Source organism: Octopus bimaculoides, chromosome 12 (genome assembly GCF_046866305.1).
Source record: "Octopus bimaculoides isolate indiv1 chromosome 12, ASM4686630v1, whole genome shotgun sequence".
Classification (NCBI taxonomy): domain Eukaryota; kingdom Metazoa; phylum Mollusca; class Cephalopoda; order Octopoda; family Octopodidae; genus Octopus; species Octopus bimaculoides.
Genome location: NC_142939.1, coordinates 60,705,200 through 60,722,699, shown reverse-complemented (window position 1 = coordinate 60,722,699; position 17,500 = coordinate 60,705,200). Strand labels below are relative to the sequence as shown.

The 17,500-nt window shown below is 33.1% G+C and overlaps 1 protein-coding gene and 1 long non-coding RNA gene across 5 annotated transcripts in view; one reads left to right on the top strand and one right to left on the bottom strand.

Moving 5' to 3' along the window:
• LOC106880106 (uncharacterized) overlaps positions 1-17,500 on the top strand; it is a 513,189-nt gene that overhangs the window by 390,348 nt on the left and 105,341 nt on the right. For 2 of the 4 annotated variants that reach the window (XM_089361133.1, XM_089361131.1), the window contains exon 8: positions 13,259-13,333. The exons of the other annotated variants lie outside the window; for them this stretch is intronic. In XM_089361133.1, coding sequence (XP_089217259.1) covers positions 13,259-13,333 — 75 coding nt within the window. The remainder of the gene's footprint in view (positions 1-13,258; positions 13,334-17,500) is intronic. 4 annotated transcript variants of the gene reach the window in all.
• The window catches only part of LOC149133106 (uncharacterized), a 129,888-nt gene that overhangs the window by 37,923 nt on the left and 74,465 nt on the right, over positions 1-17,500 (bottom strand). The gene's annotated exons all lie outside the window — the stretch shown is intronic.

Sequence of the window (17,500 nt, the reverse complement as noted above, 5' to 3'; positions counted from 1 at the left end):
TGAGTCACACATTGTGTTCTTGAGCAAAACACTTCATTTCATGTTGCTCCAGTTCCCCTTTCAATTGGAGAGAATGTTGGCCTGTTCGCCTAGCGAGCAGGGTGGCATAATTTGAAGGTTAGAACAATGCAAAAAGCGCATTGTGACCAGCAATGTGTAACAACATCTAATTGCCTGGTCAGTCACATGCTCACATTATATATCACTCAAAACTTGACCCCTGTGAAGTCAGGACATATAACAACATTACGTCACAACTACTTTACCTTAACTGGTCCAGCTCTCTTTAATACCATACCAAAATACATCAAAACGGAAATGGATCCCATAAAATTCAAAAGTTACTTAGACAAAATTCTTCAAAAAATCCCAGATCAACCTCCTACACCTGGATATGTCTCCAACAATAATAACTCTTTGCTGAGTGGGTCATCGTGCCCCATATGTGGCTAAAAGACTTCTACGCTTCCACAAAAAATCATGTCTGTCCCTGTCCATGAGAAAATATTACCTTGCTTGGAAATCAGTGAAAATTGGCAATATGAAGGGCATCAAGATTTAGAAAACCTGCCTCAACAAATTAGACCCAACTCATTGCAAACATAGGAACATGGACATTAAACAATATGACACCCCTTCCACCTCCACCCCAGGATGAATATCAGAGTTCATTCTCTTGAAAATTATCAAACCAGTTTCCAAGTTCCACAGGAAATTTCTGCAGAGATATCCAAGCTAAATGTTAGTCATGTCAATCTCACATCCCTAAAACAAAAAAAAACAAACAAAAAAAAAAACAACAGAAAGAAAGGCAAAGATTAATTCTTCAAAGTTCATAAAAGTTCACATCCATCACTGATGACTAATTTATTTAGATTATAATACAAAATTATAAGCACTAATTAATATACAACATAAATTAGTTGCTACTGTTTAGGTAATGCATTTGTATTCAGTGTGGTTGTATGTAATGTGCTCGTCATCTTTCTGGCCAGACTGTCACTTCTCACTAACGGGCTGATCAATAGATTTGTACCAATTAAGTGTCCGCTTATCTAAATAACCTACTCACAAATGAAGCCAAGAATAGTTTTAGCTGAACCTATCCTTATTTCATTATTTCTCAATAATTTCTTAGCTGCGTACTGTTCTAATTTAAGATTAACTGCGTTTATAATATATATGTTATGTGTTATGTGTGTGTGTGTGTGTGTGTATATATGTATATACACATATATATATATATATATATATATATATATATATATATATATATGTATATACACATATATATATATATATATATATATATATATATATACACACAGATATATACGATATGTACATACATATATGTGTGTGTGTGTGTGTGAACATGTTCACATATGGATACAAATGTATGTGTGTGTGTGAATTAGAAGCAGCTTGCAGTATATAAACAAAATCAAACACACCTTGTAAATGAATGTTTGATTTTGTTCTTATATATATATATATATATATATATATATATATATATATATATATATATGCACACATATATACAAATACATACAACTATACACATTTATACATATTTATATACGTATACGCACATATGTTTGTATTTATAGGCATATATACACATACATACATACATATATATATAAGTGTGTTTGTGTGTATGCATGTATACATATATATGTATGTATGAATATATAAATGTGCGTGTATTTATATAAATGCATAAATTTATGTATGTGTATATATAAACATATAAATATTGTGTGTGTGTGTGTGTGTGTGTTTACACTAAGCTATCACATGTTGAATAGTGTGAGTGGAAAAAACTTTGATTAACTATAATTTCCTGGGCAATTAGTAAAAAAAATATTTCTTGGTGTGTTTACTATCAAAGCCCTGTAAAGGGAATGACTCTAATAAGATCAATTAATTGAAATTTGGGTCTTGTTCTTTAAATCAACTGAACAAAGACAAACGGTTTGCTGAAGAGGTTTTAATAAGACAGAATCATGCCTGTTATTTTCACCATTTAAATTTCTCTCTCTCTCTCTCTCTCTCTCTCTCTCTCTCATATATTTATGTTTATATATATATATATATATATATATATATATATATATATAATATATTGATAGAATTTTATAAGTTTAAAGCTTATAAGCATTCACCATACAATGACTAAAGAAAATAGTCTAATTATGAGACATATAAGTCCTTTAAACTTATCAAATACTATTATTATTATTTACAGAATTGTAAAAATCTATATTGCTTATCAAAAACCATATATATATACATATATATATATATATATATATATATATATATATATATATATATACATATACATATGTATATATACATATTCATATGTATACATATACATATATCTATGTATATATACATATACATGTATATATACATATGTATATATATATATATATATACATACATACATATATATATATACATATATATATATGTATGTGTGTATATGTTTGTGTCTGTGTGTGTCCCCTAACATCACTTGACAACCAATGCTGAGGTGTTTACGTCCCCGTGACTTAGCGGTTCGGCAAAAAAGAGATTGATAGTATAAGAACTAGGTTTGCAAAAAGAAGTCCTGGGGTCAATTTGCTCGACTAAAGGTGGTGCCCCAGCATGGCAGCAGTCAAAATGACTGAAGCAAGTAAAAGACTAAAAGAAGATGTGTGTGTGCATGTGTATGGGTGTATGTGTGTGTGTGTGTTTGTGTGAACAGTTTGAATTCTTAAAATATTGTCTTCAAGACGTACTGTGCCTGCATTTGATTTTGAACTCATGACTTGAAGGTAAACTGACCAGCATCTTACCCACCAACCCAACCACTTTTCTCATTCTTCACATGACCCAATATGAAAACCTGACCTGTTAGATATTATAGCCAAATCTCCCTCATATTATACCCAAGTTTACTAAAAGAATATATGGAGTCTGATATATACAATGTTTAAAAAGTAATGAATTGAATGATCAGGGATTGCATGCCTTTGATTATAACTCTGCTAGATAAGGGTTGACCTAGGGCTAAAGAAATGTAAAAAAAAAAGAGCTTTAAATAACTTTTGTCATAATTGCGCTGATAATAAAATAATAATAATAACCGTTTCTACTATAGGCACAAGGCCTGAAATTTTGGAGGAGGAGTCAAGTTGATTCCATTAACCCCCGTGTTTCACTGGTACTGAATTTATCGACCCCAAAAGGATGAAAGGCAAAGTCAACTTCGGCGGAATTTGAACTCAGACCATAAAAGCAGATGAAATGCCGTTAAGCATTTTGGCTGGTATGCTAACCTATTCTGCCAGCATGTTGCCTTAATAATTATTTCAAATTTTTGCCACAAGGGCAGCTTGGAAGAAGTGGGGATGAGTGAATTACATTGACCCCAGTGTTTAACTGGTACTTATTTTATCGGGGCCCGAAAGGATGAAAGGCTAGGTCAACCTCAGCAGAATTTGAACTCAGACTGTAAGGACAGGCAAAATACCACTAAGCATTTTGTCCAGCATGCTAATGATTCTGCCAGCCTCACCGCCTTGCTTGCCACATTATTAATAATGATAATCCTTTCTACTGGAGGCACAAGGCCTCAGATTTGTGGGGAGGGGACTAGTTGATTACATCAATCCCAGTGTTTCACTGGTACTTAATTTATCAACCCCAAAATGATGAAATCAGAGTTGACCTCAGCAGAATTTGAACTCAGAACATTGCACAGTGGGATAATGATTCTGCCAGCTCACTGTCTTATTTAATAATAGTGATATTTATATTAATAATAATAGTTTCAATTTTTTGGCACAAGGCCAGTAGTGTTTGAGGAGGTGCAGGGAGTCAATTATATTAACCCCAGTATTTCACTGGTACTTATTTCATTGACCCCCCCAGAAGGATGAAATGCAAAGTCAACCTTGGCAGAACTTGAACTCAGAATGTGGTGGCAGATGAAATATCACTGAGCATTTTGTCCGGTATGCTGACAGTTCTGTCAGCACACCTTCTTCTTCTTCTTCTTCTTCTTCTTCCCGTCCTTTATGCAAATCTTCACACAATTTGTGTATCCTTGTGATGCCCCCCCCTCATCTATGTCCCTGGGGCTAATAAAAGAAATTATTATAATCATTATTATCATTATCATCATCATCATTATTATTATTATCATTATCATTATCATTATTATTATTATTATTATTATTATTATTGATGAGGATGCATGGCCTAGTGATCAGGGTGTTGCACTCATGATCAAAAGATCGTGGTTTCAGTTCCTGGACTTGGTGGTGCATTGTGTTCTTGAGCAAAACACTTCATCTCACATTGCTTTGCAATCACTTCGGCACCTGACACGTGGCACACTGTGCACCTATTCAGGTAACATAAATTTGATGGAGACAGAGTGAGCTAATATGCGGTACATACATTCGAACACTATAAAGAAATCATTTGTGCAGGTTGTTTATCAAAATGCTGAATACTCATACATTGTCTTTGACAGAAGAGTCCGTCATTATAATTATTGTTGTTGTTGTTGTTAGGGAGGCAAGCTGGCAGAATCTTTACCACACCAGGCAGGACATTTAGTGGTACTTTGCCTGTGCTCAAATTCCACCAAGGTCGACTCTGTCTTTCATCTTTTCAGGGTCGATAAAATAAATATCCGTTGAGTACAGATTTCAAATCCACAGATTTCAGAGTATTGTCCAAAATATAATCCAGGACGATTAGAATATAGATTTAGGTGATTAAGTCGACCTGGAATAGCATCTACTTTAACCCCTAAAGAAGGGACTGTTCAAGAGTGAATAAATAACATCTGTGGATGAAATAATTATTCGAGTATTTGTTTTTATTGAAATGATTAGGAGTTGATACAATTGACTCAGCCTCTACCCTGAAATTGGTGGCCTTGTACCAAAATTTGAAATCATTATTGTTGTTATTGTTGTTGTTATTCAGGTGGTGAGGTGACAGTATCATTAGCACACCAGACAAAATTTTAGTGGCATTTCATCTGTTTTTATATTCTATATTCAAATTTCACCAAAGGAATCTTTGTGAGGAGAGGGGACATTGGAGGAGGTGATGAAAGATTATAGTGAGACAGAGAGACAGAAAGAGAAACGGATGTCTTTCTCTAGAGGAGGTACATAGTTACCCATGGTTACCCATGGTTACCCAGCCAGAGAGAGAGAGAGTAAGAGAGAGAAAGCGTGAGAGGATGAGTGAGTGAATAAGAGAGAGAGAGAGAGAGAGAGAGAGAGGACATTCTGTATTCAAATCCTACCAGGCTGAAGTTTGTTTGTCATCCCTCTGGAGTTGATGAAATAAAGTACTGATCAATTAGCAAGGGCAATGTAATCAACTAATACTTCTCATCAAATCTATTGGCCTTCTACCAAAATAATCAACCATTGTGAAAGCATAAACTATGTTAATTTATTAGGATGTCAGACAAAAATATTTTGTTGCATTTACTTACAACTCTTTGTGTCTTGTGTTCAAATCTCACCAGGCTCATATCAATTTTGTCTTTCATCTTTCTGTAGTAGATAGAATACTATTCATATACTGGGGTAGGTGTTAATAGGATTATATTCTTCTCCTTCTCTTCCACAAAATCTCAGACATTGTATCTCTCTAAGAAATCATTATTATTACAAATTATTATTATTATTTCCATTTTGCTTCTCAGAGATCTTGATTTCGCTTGCTCTGGTTAATTCTGTGAGAACGAACAATAACTGGCTGTCAAGGATCTGACAGGGTCTCGTTATTATTGTTGTTGTTGTTGTTGTTATTATTGTTGTTATTATTATTATTGTTATTATTATTATTATTATTATTATTATTATTATTATTATTATTATTATTATTTTATGTTTGACTTTTGCTTTGCATTTGTACAAGTTGGCTCCAAGTCTCACCCAGAGACAACAAGCTAGAAGTTCATGTAGGTATTATGCCTAGGGTACCATATTTTTGGATTTGTACATAGTGTCGTTCTAGAGAATGTTTAAGAAACCAGAAGAAAATTATGTGTTTGTTTTAAAATTTGAGATCACATAGACAGTATTTTATGTAGGATATGGGCAGTTCCCATGAGCACTATCTTTTGAACTTCAGCCATTTTTGGGTTTCCTGGTATCTGAGCTAGGTAGCAATCATCCCCTTTTGCTATCATTCCCAGGGCACCTGGTTCCACATTTTTCATTCCCAGGGCACCTATGACTATTATTATTATTATTATTATTATTATTATTATTATGAATAAGAAGGTGATGACCTGGCCAAATCATTATTACTGGACAAAATGCTCAGAGGAATTCTGTCCATTTTTACGTGTTGAGATCAAATTCCGCCGAGGGTGACTTTGTCTTTCATCCTTCCATGATCAATGAAATAAGTACCAGTTCTGCACTGGGGTCAATGTAAGCAACTAGCCCCCCCCCCTCCATCTCCTACCAAATTTCAGGCCTTGTGCCTTTAGTAGAAATGATTATTATTATTATTATTATTATTATTATTATCATTTCGATGGTGAGCTGGCAGAATTGTTAGCACACTAGGCAAAATGCTTAACAGTATTTTGTCAATGTTCTGAGTTCAAATTCCACCAAGGTCGACTTTGCCTTTCATTCTTTCAGAGTTGATTAAATAAGTACCAGTTATGCACTGGGGGTCGATGTAATCGACTTAATCCCTTCCCCCAAATTTGAGGCCTTGTGCTTCCAGTAGAACGGATTATTATGATCATTAAGACAGCAAGCTGGCAGAGTTGTTAGCACGCCAGGCAAAATGCTTAGCGGTATTTTGTCTGCTGTGATATCCTGAGTTCAAATTCCACTGGGGTCGACTTTGCCCTTCATCCTTTTGGGGGGTCAATAAATTAGGTACCAGTGAAATACTAGGGTTGATGTAGTCTCCTCTAGTTCCCTCCCACCAAATTTCAGGCCTTGTGCCTACACTAGAAAGGATCATTAAAGTGGTGAGCTGGGAGAATTGTTAGCATCTCTACATTCTGAGTTCAAATTCCACCAGGGTCAATTTTGCCTTTCATCCTTTTGGGGTTGGTAAAATAAGCACCAGTCGAACACTAGACTCAATGTTATCAACTAACCCCTTCCCTTAAAATTTCAGACCTTGTGCCTGTAGTAGAAAGGATTATTATTATTATCTTTGTTACTATTATTATTATTATTATTATTATTATTATTAGTCAGGACGAAGAGCGCGATTTGATTGTATAAATGTTTTATTCGTTGAACAATAAGTTACGTCAATCCTTTTTTAAAATATTATCATTATTATTATTATTATCATTATTATTGTAATTGTTGTTGTTGTTGTTTTTAACTGCAAAATACCATTTTATTTGCAAATAACTGTATGGAATGGCATATTTTAGTTGTTGTTCTTATTCTTGTCGCTGTGGTTGTTTTAAATTTTTCGGTTATAAATTTAATTCAATGATGGACAAGCATACATCGGATTAAAATATAGAGAAAAAAAAAATCATGTAATGATAATAATAATAATAATAACAATAATAATAATAATAATAATAATAATAATAACAATAACAATAATAACAATAATAATAATAATTATTATAATAATAATAATAATAATAATAATAATAATAATAGTTTTTGTTTTTGTGTCTGTATTTTTCCTGTATTTTATTTTATTCTGTATTTCCTTGACCCTCAGTTTCTTTTTAATTATTCTCTCTCTTTCTCTCCCTCTCTCTCTCTCTCTTTCTCTCTCTCAGTCACCCTATTTGTCAGTGTCACTTGTTTTCTCTGTCTGTTTTCTTCTCTCTCTCTCACCCTCTCTCTCTTTCACTCTGTCTGTCACCCTCTCTCTTTTTCTACTTCCCTCTCACTCCTTTTTTTCACTTGCTCTCTCTCCCTTTGTCCCTCTCTGTCCTCCTGTCTCTCCCTTTGTCCCTCTCTGTCTTCCTTTTCTTTCTTTTCCTCTCTCACATTCTCCCTCCCATTCTCTATCCTTCTCTCTATCTCTCAATTAACCTCTCTCTCTCTCTCTCTCTCTCTCTCTCGTCCTTTCTGTCAACGTCTCTCTCTCACTCCCCTTCTCTCTTTCTTTCTTTCTCTTTCTCTCTCTTGCAAACCTCTGCAATCCAACACCTGCTTTTTTTCTACATACCTTACAGTCTTCATAAATATTAAAGAAAAAAATGAAATGAAAGAAAAAATAGACATAAAAATTTGCATGAATTACATTTATAACTCTGATAAATATACAGAAAATATATATATATATATATATATATATATAAATATACAGTCTTCTGTGTATTTATTCCAATTTTTCAAAAATTTATTCACTATAAAAAGTTATTCGAAAGTAATTAATTAAAAAACTGCTTAGCATCTGAGGAATTAACAATGGCTTCCTTAAAATAATTAAAGATTGTTATTAACATTTTTGGAGAGAAAAAAAATCAACAAATGAAAATTGCTCTAATCAAAAATTTTTAAATTAATGAATTTGAATTTGTGCATCAAAAGAATTTTAAGAGTCCCATATTTGAAATATTTTATATACCAAGTTGTAAATATATATTTGAGATTTGAATATACAAATACATATATGCTTACATATGTACATTCATACATACATACATACACAATCACACAGAGATACATACATACATGTATGTACATATGTACATACATACATATATATGTGTGTGTGTGTGTATTTTTATATATATATATATATATATATATATATATATATGAGGTGGTATCAAAAGCTTCCCAAACTAGTTGTTTAATAAAAAATAACTTATTTACCCAAGTTTTAAACTTATCTCCTTCAAAATAGTCACCTTGCACAGCAATACACTGGTCCCAGCGTTCTTGCCACTTTTGGAATCCAGTTTGGAAGTCATTTTCCATAAGCGAGTCAAGGTTCTTCTGCGATTCACTTTGGATCTCAATGACAGTGTTAAAACAGTGACCTTTGAGCTGCATTTTCATCTTGGAGAAGAGATGGAAGTCTGCAGGTGTTAAATCTGGTGAATAAGGTGGGTGCAGGAGCAATGCCATGTTGTTTTTGGTGAGAAACTCAGAAGTGAGAAGAGCTCGATGACATCATCTTGAAGAATCCTGTTCTTCATGATCCTCAGATCTACCCAAACACTTCAAAACGTCACAGCAGAATTCTCGATTTATGGTCTGGGTCTGGCTGTGGGGGATGAACTCTCAATGCACAATACCATATTTCCAGAGTCTCCCAGATTGCTCATCATCTTCCAGAGACATTCTTCCACTTTTGAAGCACCCATGCCACTCAAAACATTGCGTATGACCCATTGTTTTGTCACGGTAAACTTGTCAAAGCATGCACAATGTCTCTGTAGCAGACTTCCCAAGTTTAACACAAAATTTCACGTTGGCTCTTTGTTCTTGACCATGAGAAAATCACAAACTACAGGATACACATGATCACAAAAATGCAAATTTAAGAACTTGCGAAGTAAACACAGTAACGTCACTCAGCACACAGCCTGATGAAGGTCATTACTAGCTCCCACTGCACACACAACCATGTAGTGCCATCTGTTGGCATGCTACAGAACTAGTCTGGGAACTTTTCGATACCACCTTGTATACATATAAATTTACATATACAGCTATATAAATAGATAGATATACATGTAGAAAGATAGACACTCATATAAATATGTGTACATATAAAATATTGCAATACGAATGTATTACTATCCAGTAAAATAAAGCACCATAAAAGAAGTATAAATATAGAGTATCAACTGCTATTTCCAGTAAATATTGGTGCCTTGTTGTACCACTACTCTATATTTATGTGTACATACATACATACATACATACATACATATATATATATATACACATGTGTGTGTGTGTGTGTGCATATATATATATATATATATATATATATATATATCATCATCATCATCATCATCATCATCATTTAACGTCCGCTTTCCATGCTACCATGGGTTGGACGATTTGACTGAGGACTGGTGAAACCGGATGGCAACACCAGGCTCCAATCTAATTCGGCAGAGTTTCTACAGCTGGATGCCCTTCCTAACGCCAACCACTCAGAGAGTGTAGTATATATATACACACATACATACATACATATGTGCATGCTTGTGTGAATGGGTGTATAAATGCTGCAGTCACTTTTCCCGATGATACAGGCCTCATTACAAAACACTAGAATCTACTAACCCAGCTCAGATAGTGAATTAACTACTGGTTACACTACAACTATGAGCTTCAACATCAATCTCGGTATTCATAGAATGAAGGTAGATTATTAATATTGTACAATGCTCTTATAGATGGTCAACTAATAGTCATGATATAAACCATATTGGTTATTTCAAAATCTGAATAACATTATATGTATGTGTGTATGTATGCATGTATGGCTATATATATATATGTATGTATATGTATATACATACATAATATATATATACATTATGGAGATTTATATGTATGCACACATAAGTATATATGTCTGTATACAGGAATGTATGTGTGTACAACCACATATATATGTAAATGTATGCATGTAAGAATATGTATATGTGTACATACACACACATGCACACGTATATATATATATATATATATATATATATATAGATATATATATATATATATGTATATATATATATATATAAATATACTCACAAATACATATCATACATGTATTTATGTATGTATGTATGTGTGTATGTATACACAGATAGATAGATAGACAGATAGATAAACATGTATATATATATATATATATATATATATATATAAGTTGAAATAGAGGTAAAATAGCCTCATTAATGGATAAAAATATCCAATGAATTACTGGTTTGTTGCCCATTATTTTTTGTGAATAGTAATATTTCTAAAATAATAGGTTTAAGTATAAGTCTAAGTATATAATATATATATAAATAAATAAAGAACATTAATACTAATGAGTGATATTAATGTCTGTGGCTGCAAGCTAAAACCACATAGGCAAAATTATTAGATATATATACAAAAAGGAATTATATATAACAAGGGCGCTTTTTTTAAAGGATGCCAGCTTAACTGCTATGTTCAGCAAAACTGGTGTCTTATAAGAAATGCGCCCTTCTTATATATAATTTCTTCATGTGTGTGTGTGTGTGTGTGTGTGTGTGTGTGTGTGTGTGTGTGTGTGTGTGTGTGTGTGTATGTGTGTGTGTGTATATATATATATATATATATATATATATATATTCAAGGCTTGAATATGGTACTTATGCGAAGGCACCCGAATATCACATCCCAAAAGGATGGATGATTAAAATCAAACAATTTCGTGCAGCTGAAGATTGCTCTTCATATTGCATTTAAGGTAATGCTCACATTACTTAAATAAATTGAAGTAGCATGAAACGTGCGTACTGCAATCACTTTTGAAATCCGTGTTGCTTATTGTTTGATTTATATATATACATATATATATATATATATATATATATATATATATATATATATATATATATATATATATATATATATATATATATATATAAATTAATAATGAAGAATACTAACATGAAGTACCAGCACGCTAACATAGCACTTGTTAGTACCCTTAATTATTAATTGATAATTTTTACCTTTAGGGTCTTTTACACATGCTAAGCCTCTGATATTATTATAAACAATAATATCCTCATATATATGTGTATGTATATATATATATATATATATATATATATATATATATATAATGTATGTATGTGTATATGTGTATATATATATATATATATATCTTTACATACATATTTATGTATACATGTAGATAGATAGATGTACATAAATGTGTGTGTGTGGTTGTGTGGTAAGAAGCTTGCTTTCCAACCAAATGGTTCCATGTTCAATCCCGCTGTGTTCCCCCTTGGGCAAGTGTCTTCTACTAAAGCCTCAGGCCAACCAAAGCCTTGTGAGTGGATTTGGTTGACGGAAACTGAAAGAAGCCCATCTTATATATATGTATAACTCCCAGCTGTTGGATGGTTATTTGACTCTAGTGAATGCATCCTTCCTTTGACAGAATTTGTTCTCGTGTCTTGGAGAATATCCAACAAAACGCATCCTCTTTACCAAGTAGGCTTAGCAGGGTCACTAGTTTAGGCACTGACAGCTCAATCATGCGACTGATAGGATTGTCCAACATGTCACCAGTAGCACTAAGATTGAACTGACATACATACATACATACATACACACATGCATACATATCTGCATACAAGCATATTATACATACATACATACGCACTTACATACATAGATACATACATATGCATATTCATACACACAAACATGCATAGATTTTTATTTTTTAATTTGTTATTTAGATATATGATTTACTGTAACTGTAAATGATTTTGTTGATCAAAGAACGTTCTAGATATTTGAATAAGTAGAAATTGTTTAGTTACGTTTGTTTTGTCTTTAAGTTCACCTTACACTCAGTTGAGCTGATTTTGTTGCAAAAAAACCACATTTTGTTTGGAATTAAATAAGTTTCATGATATAACCACAGGCTAATTCCTCACATGTAAAATTTAAAAAATTTAATAAATTGAGTATACCTGTCAACTGCACATAGATGCCTGATGAAATGGTCTGGTTATGTAATAATATGATGTAATACATTATTGAGCAAATAAATAACCATTTTATGGAAACATTCATAACATAACGTAAACAATATTTCTATTCATATTCTTTTATTATTACATATATATATATATATATATTGGAAATTAAGAATGTGCATTTGTCATTAGTTAATGGATAATAAATAATCATACTGACTGGTATTTGTAATTGTGAAAGTTCATTTGATACACAAATTCATATTATTAACTTATTGCAAATCTTTATGACATATATTTGCGTCTTTATGAATATTTATGAATTCTGCTACTAATTTTTGTAATTAGTGTTTCAAATTAGTCCTCAAGCAAGAACAAAAAAAAAAAGATAATAATGAAGCTATCTAATCAAGTCCGAAAAAAAAAGCATCTTTAATTTACGTTTTAAAGATTAAAATCAAAATGCAAAAAAGCAACAGAAAAATTTCGTCGACCCTTTATTTTTCAAGCAATTCATTTTTACTGTGGACCGCATTTCCTTTCCAATTTTAGGGCATAGGAAACGCAGGGTTGGACCCGCTTACCCGTGGCATCTATATATCCATTCCGCACGCCCAATACCAGCAGGTTTGCCCATTTCCCCAGTTTCCCAATGTTCTAAGTGGTCTGTGAACTAGTTGCCCGATGCTTCAATCAAACTAATCTTTTTATTCTGCTTTTTGATATGCATTTTCTTTATTGTAACATTTTTTTTTCAATTTCCTTTTCTCTCTCACTCTCTTTCTCTCTTTTTTTTTTTTTTTGGCGACAGCTTTCTCCAATGTCTGTTGATTTTTGGTTGTCTTTCCTTTTTTTTTTTAACTTCTAGAATTATTATGATATAAAATAACAAACGAAAACTAAGTAACATCATATGGAAGTTAGCTGATGAAATCTCCTCCAATGATGAGCTGACTTGAAGAAGTGTTAAAATGTCACATTCTTCTGTGATTAAATAGTTTCAATTTTGATAAACAGTTTTTAAAACGTTTCTTCATCCTAATTCTAAAATCGATTGATTGGAAAATTGAATTCACGCCAATTTTATTTTAAACTTTTCAATGACATATAGAGAAATTTTCAAGTCAGCTTTAGTTCAATTGTTGTTTTGGAATCTATTAAAACTCAGAATGGGAACTGGTTCTCTTTTTTTCCTTTGTCTTTTTTTTTTTTGTTCCTCTATCACTCAGCTTTCACATAAAAACAATGACAATAAACAACAAAAAGAAAAACTTAATTAAGGTGATCTTGTGATTCTTTGGAGAAATATGTCAAAATTATGTCCTACTTTTAATCCAAAACCTACCAGACCAGTGGGAAAATTAAAAGTACTTCACCACATATGAAGTATGTTCAAATTTGAATTTGAATAAGATCAAATTGTAAGTAGATTCAAATGCACAACACTTTGAGCAAATACCAAATTATATAAACACTATCCATTCTCATGCAGACACATCATGAATTCCACTCATCCACACCCCCATCAACACAACACCCCACACCCTAATCATTGTAAATCGGTTAATACAGAAATCAGTTAATCAGAAATCAGTTAATACAGAAATATAAACACTAACTGTACCAGAAAACTTTGATACACAAATTCATAAAATATAGTGGGATAAATAGTTAAAGAAATTGCATAGACTCTACTTTTATGTTTTCAATTCATTTTTAAAATAACAAAGAATTTAGTAAAATAACTTAGTAATTATTAGACTAGTAATTGGAAATGGTATATAAATTAGCATGAAATTTTGATGGAATGCTTTAATTTAGTTCACTTAAAAACAGAAAGTTTGTATCGTAGGACTAAAGATGGAATCAAGGTTGTTGGTATTAAAAGAGCTAAGAAGAAATTTTGAGGGAAGGCTTTTACATTGCTTTAAAACAGGAAGTTCATATTATAGGACTAGGAATGATCTCAGGAGGATTAGAGTCAAAAGGGTTAATATGACCATGTAAGGCATTGTCTTTTTTTTTTTTTATCTAACTCTATACTAAATTTACCTGTTTATTTGAGCCAAATTCAACCTCTCATACCTACCCTACAATGTTGTTTCTGAATATAAACAATCATTTCATCAAAACTTCAAAGCTACAAGATAATGCATTATTAATTCAAAATCATCATCATCAATATTTAAAGTCTGTTTCCCATACTGGCATGGGATTAGACAGTTTGACTGGAGATGGTAAGCTGGAGATCTGCACCAGGCTCCAATCTGTTTTGGCTTGGTTTCTAAGGGTGGATGCCCCTTTTAATGCCAACCACTCCACAGAGTGTAGCAGGTGCCTTTTACCCAAATGCTAGAAAGTTAACTAATTGCCATAAATTAATCTCTCCCTTGATTTAACCCCATTTAGCATCATGAGAACTTTTAGCAGAGTCCACAATGTTCCAAACATTCAGGTCTCAAGTTTGAGGATAATTGCCTCTTTTACATTTGCTTGTCTTGGAGGCCCTGTGAAGAATTACAGGCTCCTACCTTCTCTCCTGACTGAAAGATAAAGGGTAAAATAACAAGACATCTGAGTATCTACCCTGAAATTTCATCACAATGTCCCTCCACATACACACTTTAAAAGTATAAAACAGTGTTACGTTTAACCCTATTCCCCACAGCATCAGCTTTAATCTCCGGTATTCTACCATACAACATTAACTATATACCTCTGTGTGATGTTTAACCATAATACTACACAATACCATATTAATCCCATTACCATAATGTTAACTTAAACCTTATTATCCATGTCATCTTTAACCATATTACTACAGCATAACTCAATTAACTCTCTACTACAACATTAACTTTAACCATAATACAAACACCATATTATGTTAACCAAATTTCTTCATGTCAGGTTTAAACCTAATACTGGACCGTATTATCTTATTTCTAATCTTTACCGTCAGATTTAAACCCTATTTCAGACTATACCATTTTAACCATTCCATTATGCAGTGCCAGTGTTAAACTTACTACCTGTTCATATTACCTTAACCCTTCGCCACACATATTTAAACCTAATATCAGACCATGTGACCTTCACCCTACCCCATAACACCATATGTAAAACCTAACAACATACCATGATAATTTAACCAGCTGCCACAGGGTCAGTTTTATGCCACAATACTAAGGTATTAGATTTGTCCACAGGGCTAGAGTTAACCTTAAAGCTACCAAAATGGTATATGTCCACTACTGAGGGTTATATACATATGTTGGCACAAACAGAGAGAAGAGCAAATGAGGGCAAGGGGCCTTGTGAGAGGCAGATACAGAATAGGGTAAACAGATACATTCACACACACACACATACATGCACACACACACATGCACACACACACACTATATATATATATATATATATATATATATATATGTATATGTATATGTATGTGTATATATATATATATATATATATACATATACATATATATATACATACATATATATATATGTATAATATATATATATATATATATATATGTATATATATATATATATATATATATATATATGTATGCATCTATATGTATGTATGTATGTATGTTATGTATGTATGTATGCATGTATGCATGCATGTATGTATGTATAGAGTGTAGTTGAAGACTGGACCTCTACGAAAGGGGCTGATCCAAGGATGGGTATATAGTCAGAGAGAGTGCCAGAAATAGAACATGGAAGTAAGATGTGGTTCTCAAATCCATCTTGGAGGAAGGTAATTCTACAGAGGAACTCGTTTGACCTTTGATAACCTGTACCGCCTTCGTCAGCATGGAAAGGGAGTTCAAAAAATGTGTGTGTGTGTGTGTGTGTGTGTTTGTGTGTTTGTATGTGTGTATATGTGTATGCATGTGCTTGTCCGTGCATATGTGTGTGTGTGTGTGTGTGTGTGTGTGTGCATGTGCGCGTGTCCTCTCTACTACAGGCACAAGACCTGAAAATTTGAAAACAATAAATATCGCGAGAGGAAATGCCTTTCTGTGAATGGCTAGCAAGGATGCTTGGTTTTGAAAAACATCTGGCATTCTGAGAATCTGCATGTCTGAGAATCAAGAAGACACATGTGACAAGTCTGCATCTTTGAATTACAGGCACAATTCCTCCTAAAGTCTTCCACAATTTCCATCTGTTCAATTTCACTCACAAAATTCCACACACTGGGATTGAAACTAGAACCTTTTGATTGCACTGGAAACCTCTTAACCATTTGAGCATTCTATTATCATTACCATCATCATGATCATTTTCATGAAACAAATGGCTCATTGGCCAGAGTGTCAGGCTCACAATCATGGGGTAGTGAGTCCGATTCCCAAACTGGACTGTGTGTTGTGTTCCTGAGCAAGACACTTTATTTCACTTTGATCCAGTCCACTCAGCTGTAGAAATAAGTTGCTATGTTACTGATGCCAAAGTGTATCATGGCCTTTACCTTTGCCTTCGCTAACATCAGTGGCATAGAGAGGGGAGGCTGGTATGCATGGGTGACCGCTGGTCTTCCATAAACAACTTTGCCCAGACTTGTGCCTTAGTGGGGAACTTTCTAGGTGCAAGCCCATGGTCATTCATGACCGAAAGGTGGGTCTTTACCCTTTACCATCATCATTTTACATCCCTGCATCCATACTGACGTGTATTGGATGCTTTAAAGTCTGCTTTGGCATGGTTTCTACAGCCAGATGCCCTTCCTAATGCCAACCACTTTACAAAATGTTGTATTGAGTCCATTTTTTTT